This window comes from Anguilla anguilla, chromosome 3 (genome assembly GCF_013347855.1).
Source record: "Anguilla anguilla isolate fAngAng1 chromosome 3, fAngAng1.pri, whole genome shotgun sequence".
NCBI classification, from domain to species: domain Eukaryota; kingdom Metazoa; phylum Chordata; class Actinopteri; order Anguilliformes; family Anguillidae; genus Anguilla; species Anguilla anguilla.
This window is the reverse complement of record NC_049203.1, coordinates 66,476,416-66,482,759: the sequence shown is the minus strand read 5'-3', so window position 1 is coordinate 66,482,759 and position 6,344 is coordinate 66,476,416. Positions and strand designations below refer to the sequence as shown.

The window sequence follows — 6,344 nt, the reverse complement described above, 5'->3', positions numbered from 1 at the left end:
GCAAAACATTTGCAACCAAATTACAAAATATAACAACTTTATTTCAGATTGTGTTAATTAATCCAATTACGTTCACTCCCCTACGATGGGTAAACTATGTGTAAAAAAAAAATTCTATTCGGATCACCCCCACATTAAAATAAACACCCTCAGATAAAAGCCTACACTTTAACCTCACATTCATTATTTTAATGAAAAACTAATGTGCTGGAGAACAGAGCAAAAACAACAAAAATTGTGTCCCTGCCCCAATACTTTCATACTTAACTGACTGTAAAGCACTGATTCTAGAACCTGATGGGTTTAATACCAGAACCTGTTGTTTTTCAGGCATCATTTTCTGAGCGGAAAATACATTTTTACATTTTTTTTACCAAAGATCATTTTTGCACATTCACATGCTCTTATTATAACTGACAACCCCCAGGTATGCTTCAAGGTGTATTATTTTCAACACATAAAATCTGCTGGTACAAATCCTGTATTTTTTTACTGCAGTCTGAACGAATATACATCAAACACATTGCAGTTTATTTATTTATCTAAAGAACTGAGGGTCCAGTGGCCAACATTTTATGTTGCTACAATATATCTTGAGGTTTTATTCAGTCATAAATTAAGTTGAGCATAATGCTATGGAAATGAACACGATATCTGAAAATCCATACCAAACTCAATCCCTACCCTAACCAAATGCTTCCATTCCTGCACCCTCATGTACCTGAACAAGATATGTAACAACACGCTTTACACTGAACCTCATCTTTATATACATACATTCATAAGATCCATATGACAACAGAATAATACCAATAGAAATAAAAAATAGAAAGTGTTTCTATATCAACAGCATACATTGTAAATAATACTGTAGGAAAGAGAGAGAGAGTGAGAGAGAAAGAGAGAGAGAGAGAGAGCGAGCACTGAGTTTAGTTACATCTGATTAAAATTAAATCTCAGAGCCTGAGGTTGACTAGGTACCACACCATGAAATTATATGAATATAATAACCATTACTCGCAGATATTTTGTTTGTTTTATTTATAATCATTACTAGAAGACAATAACAATTATCCCCAAACCCAAATCCACCCCTCCCCTCAAAACAACAAGAACAAGCATTACAAAATTCATCCCAAAGGAAAAAAACAAAAACAAGACAAAATAGAAATAACATACAGATCTGATTTCAAATAAATCAACCCCCATAGACAACAATGAGACCTGACATATCTCAAAAATATACCTATATATACACTCTCTGTTGCTTTGTAGAAAATACCATATTTTTTTTCCCAGGGGTGAACACAAGTGGGCTGAACCAGAATTGCACTTAGTTATGGGCGTCACAGTAATGTTGACATTTGCGTTGCTGACATCGGAAAGGGAGGTGAGCATTTCATCGCACACACTGATACAAAAGAGGGTGATGCAATACAGCAGAATGGCGTATTTTATTCTCCTCTGAATGGCTACCACAACGAATATTTACATGGGTAAATGGGTGGCACTGAATGAAAATAACCATGCGCTTACAACTGTGTAAAAAAAGAAAAAAAAAAGAAAAAGCAAACTGTCACCCTTGCCTGTGTGTAGGGAGACGCCATCTTGTGCTTCTTCAAGATAATTGATGTCTGAGGGCCCTCTTGATATGTGAGTGTTCCCATTGGACGCCCAGGGGCTCCTGTTTTGATGTTCTGTTTTTTTTTTTTTTTTTTTTTCAAAACCCCCCAATTTTCCTCCGTGACTCTGGTAACCACTCCAAAAAAATCCTTCTGGGGTAGGGGGGCAGTTGTTAAGAAAATAAATAATAAAGCCTCGCCGGTCGGCCCACTCCGTCGCTCTTCACTCCTCTTCCTCCGGCTCGTCGACCGTCGACAGGAAGTCCTCCTTGAGGCCTTCTCTGAAGAACGAGACCAGGGAGGCGGAGAGATGCTGGCGACTGTTCCGCGATAGGAAATGACCTTCATCCGGGTAGATCTGTTTTGAACAGGGGACAAAATGAGAGAGGAACAGGCCTATCTGTGTAATGGACGTGTAAGCAGTATTCCACACAATGCAGGAACACGGCGAATATCAAGGTCACACCTGAGCGTGCGCTCGAGAGCCATATGTCAAGACAAGATAAGAAAGGGCTGGTATGTAGGCTCGTGAAGTCTTCTGTATGCTAGACACCGCAGGTGTAATTAAAACATGCACTTTTAATTTCTCTCAAGAGATGGAAGATTAGGCTAGAGAAGACTGTTTTCCCCTTCTTTAGGTTAATATAAACGAGGGAACAGAATATCCATGAGGTCATTCCACATACCTGAATTGTGTAATTCGCACCAACTCTTATTAAGCTTTTAATCAGCTCGGCCGAATGCTGGAAATGAACATTAGCTGAAAAAATAAACAAGTTGAATTAGGCATATTTACTGGAATATCGTCACTAAAATAAAATAAAATTGAATTACATTAAATAAAGCAGTAATACCTGCAGGGACTGGTACAGGTCAAGTGGTCTCTTGAGTAATAGTGTGAAAACAAAAAGTCTTACGATTGTTTCTGGTCTCCCTGATCTGTTCTCGTTGTTAACGAGTTATAATGTGCAGTGCTCTTATGCAATGTGCTCTGCTGTAATTAGTGTCTTTAAGTTCTCACAAAATTCCCCCAACCGCCTTGGCTGCATTAAAAGATCAACCACCACCCACATGGCCCACCACCCACTAACCACACGTGAGTGCTTAATCCATTGCTCACTCCAACACCTGGAGTTCAAATCCCGTATTCCCATAATAGCACTTTCAACTTACACAAATATACACTACATTGCAAACAGATGAGTGTTAAGTGGGTGTTCTGCGCATAAATGAATCCGATTATTTTTATTTTCATCATTTTAGTAACTACGTATGGAAGGAGCAGCATGATCCTGTTGAGTGGCCACAGGCTGGTTGTGTACTGGTTTGGGAACTGTGTCTGATTGAATCCGCTGAGCAGGATGAAGACACTTGTACCCTACCTCTGGGAACTCAAAGTCACAGCTAATGGCACACAGTACCTGAGACTTGAACTGGTCTAGGCTGCGATGTTCATTCAGTGCACCTGACAAGCGCATAATGCACATGGACTGAGTCCTCGACGACGTCAAAAATAACAACGGTAACAACTAACGCAGATTTGAGAACACTGTCAACAATTTTCTGATTTTCTTTTTTTCTGTGTTTTGGTGTTGAACATGAGGACTGCTTACCGTCAGCAGTTCCATGCACCAGCATCAAACTGTGCTCCTGCGGCACCTGGATGTTCTGAAGCACGCTGGACAACTACAGAACCAAAGAAATCAGAGCGAAAACTGCAGGTGAGATTGAAGGCACCTTTCTTCTTTGATTGAAATGATAATGTGAAAAAATGCCACTCGAACTACAGATTGCCAGAAAAAGAGAAGCACTGGACAATGCTTCCGGATGAACAGGCTGCACACTTCCATGCTGACTGCTGCAAAATTACACCGTTCAACCCTTTGAAGAGTAGGTTGTTCCGAATGTTTTATTTATTTATTTTTTCTCAAAATTCTAAGTCAGTGTTCTAGAACTCCATTGCTTTTAATTACCAGTAGTGATTGTTACATCAGCATTAGAATGCTCACTTAAAACAAATTAAAAATCTATTTTTTTTTTTCACCAGCAATTTTGCGGTGCTCCTGATGCAGTTTATATCTGACAGCTGGGGTGGGGAGTGCGGGGGAAAGCATCAAAGGAAAGCAAGCGTGACAAGGTGAACAACTCACCTGGTATTTGTTGTCATTCTGTGATGGCATGCCAAGGTACCTTTCCGAAAACGCAGAAGCTAAGGGAATGGAAATTCAAATATATTAAATAAACATAGTATCTAACCAAACAAATAGGGCCTTTTCATGGGTGTGTTGGCAGGTGCGTATAAATGTAATCTATACGGTGCTGTCATACTGAATTAGAATTTTCCAGAGACCGAAGCACCGGCTATGTATTTGGAGAGAGGAGCAACATGAACTCTAGTGCATTTTCACCCATTACTGAAACTCAGAGAACCCTCAAAATAAAGTTTGAATTATTGCTGTACTCAACCGACTGAGTCACTAAATTCTACCAAACTGGGGGGGAATATAGGACAACCACCACTTGAGATTTAATGGGCCCCATAAGACAGATATGAATCAATCATATTGGCCCCAGCTCAAATCGCATTTCTTATGTAAAATCATATTCCCATCCGTTTCTAAGCATTTCTCACTTCTCTTGCATACTGCTCATCCACCTGCATATATTCACCTGCAGACGAACGGGATGTCAGGCTATCCCCAAAGAGTATTTTAATACAACAGGCAAAGAAGAAAGTTTTATTTGGCAGCGGCTTCCATACGATGCATGACTGTCTTTCTCCACAGCGGTCTTAAAATCACAAGGGATCTGTACAATCATTTTAGATGTGTTTTTTTCTCCCCCTATGGAAATGGGTCTTCCGTGTAGATTAAGGAAATACTACTATTTTTGAACCTGATTCAGTACACACTGGGGACCCCCTCCCGTTGAAAAGGAAGCCTAAATACAAATGTATTTAATCTCAGGCAGCTTGGAAAATCCGTGGAGAAATCTCAATTTATTTTCACATACATATAACCCCCCCCCCCCCCATGTCATTAAAGATAAGGGGAACTTGCATTTTGCACATCAACACTGAAGAAAATCCAGGTCAGTTGAACCCAGGTAAAAATAGATATACTGTAAAATAATAATCCATTCACTCACCATAAAATTTCCAGTCTGTTATTGGAGACACTGCTACAGCACATTTGACCAGGCTTTCTGCTGATTTTAGAATTCTTAATGTAATATAGCCACCATAACCCTTCGAATAAACAAATGCAACATAAACAGATGCTTTTAGTAAAGACTTCCAAGCAATTACGATTAAACAAACCAGGAATAATTTATCGAAAAGAGATGTATCACACATTTAAATAGAATGGAATGAAATGTAATTACTACATTAAACTTGAGAATTTTTGACTAATGTATATTTTTAAAAATCCAGTAAGCTTACCTTTCCAAATATCCCTATTCGTGTACGATCAATGTATGGGAATTTCAACATGTACCTGAAACGAACAGAACATAAGACCACAAAATTAATTTGAAATACATTCTCAATGAAGAAGTCAGAAAATGATTAATAATGCCTTCCATCCAACCTGTCAACACAGATGCTGCACATCAAAAACTAAGAGGGTGGTTCATAAGTAGTTTATGCCTCCAGCGTTTTTAAATTGGATTCTGAAGTCAATTTAATAAAAAGAAATTATTAGCTGAAACCAGGATTGACTTAAATTCTACATGAGGAACAACATCAAAATTCTGTGAATCATATCCTCCTAAGACCTGACAAATGATTTCTGTCCCCTGCAAGGGAAATTAGTTTCTGATCTCAAGAACCATATAATTATACTATGCTGACACCTACACTACAAGGAACATTCAATTAAAAAAAAGAAAAACATTTTTTTAAACAAGTTTTTTTAAAAACCATATATTTGAAAATATTTGCGTTGCAGTATGTTTACATCATCCGAGACACTTTATGTGTTTACTTCTTTCTACTCCTTCTCAAACATGCAATATTTACCTCTTAATTACATAAGAATTTGCCAGTATTTTTTTTTATTTTCATGGTCACGTTCTGTTACTTATTTACTGTTTGATACATGTTCAAAAATAAACTCAATTCAAATTCATTTAGAAAAAAAATAAATGATTTATTTATTTCTTTTTTTTCTGTCGGGTCTCAGGGGGATACTGTAGCTGATGGCAGTCTCTCTCTCTCTCTCTCTCTCTCTCTCTCTCTCTCTCTGTCTCTCTCTGTCTCTCTCTCTCTCTCCCTCCCTCCCTCCCTCCCTCTCTCTCTCACTCTCTCTTACTCTCTCTCTCTCTCCCCCCTCTTTCTCTCTCTCTCTTTCAGCACGTACTCTATCGCTGCGATGTGGTCCTGCACTTCCACGGTCCCCAGCCGCATGTGGACCTGGTAGAGAACCCGCTGGCCCCGGAACCCGGTCCCTCTGCCGTCCAAACGGGCCACGATGACCCCGCCCGAACTGACCAGGACCGAGTCCCAGTCCAGCCGGAACCGGTCGTTCACCGACTGGCTTCCAGGCGTACCGTCACTGCGGCGAAAAAAAGAGCTCGTTTTTCTCTTAAACCATTCTTTTTTTTTTTTTTTAAAGCCAACATTTTTCCGGTTACTTGTTTAGGCAATGAACTTATTAATATACACTACATGGTCAGAAGTATGTGGGCACCTGACATCCAACATCTCATCCAAAATTATGC

The 6,344-nt window shown here is 39.2% G+C and overlaps 1 protein-coding gene across 2 annotated transcripts in view; it reads right to left on the bottom strand.

Moving 5' to 3' along the window:
• Window positions 1–1,024: 1,024 nt before the first annotated feature.
• The window catches only part of LOC118224266 (inactive dipeptidyl peptidase 10-like), a 113,867-nt gene continuing 108,547 nt past the window's right edge, over window positions 1,025–6,344 (bottom strand). For both annotated transcript variants that reach the window (XM_035411599.1, XM_035411600.1), the window contains exons 20-26: window positions 5,984–6,178; window positions 5,065–5,119; window positions 4,770–4,869; window positions 3,773–3,831; window positions 3,236–3,308; window positions 2,309–2,382; window positions 1,025–1,980 (exon numbers count right to left, since the gene is read on the bottom strand). In XM_035411599.1, coding sequence (XP_035267490.1) covers window positions 1,846–1,980; window positions 2,309–2,382; window positions 3,236–3,308; window positions 3,773–3,831; window positions 4,770–4,869; window positions 5,065–5,119; window positions 5,984–6,178 — 691 coding nt within the window. In that variant the 3' untranslated portion in view covers window positions 1,025–1,845. The remainder of the gene's footprint in view (window positions 1,981–2,308; window positions 2,383–3,235; window positions 3,309–3,772; window positions 3,832–4,769; window positions 4,870–5,064; window positions 5,120–5,983; window positions 6,179–6,344) is intronic.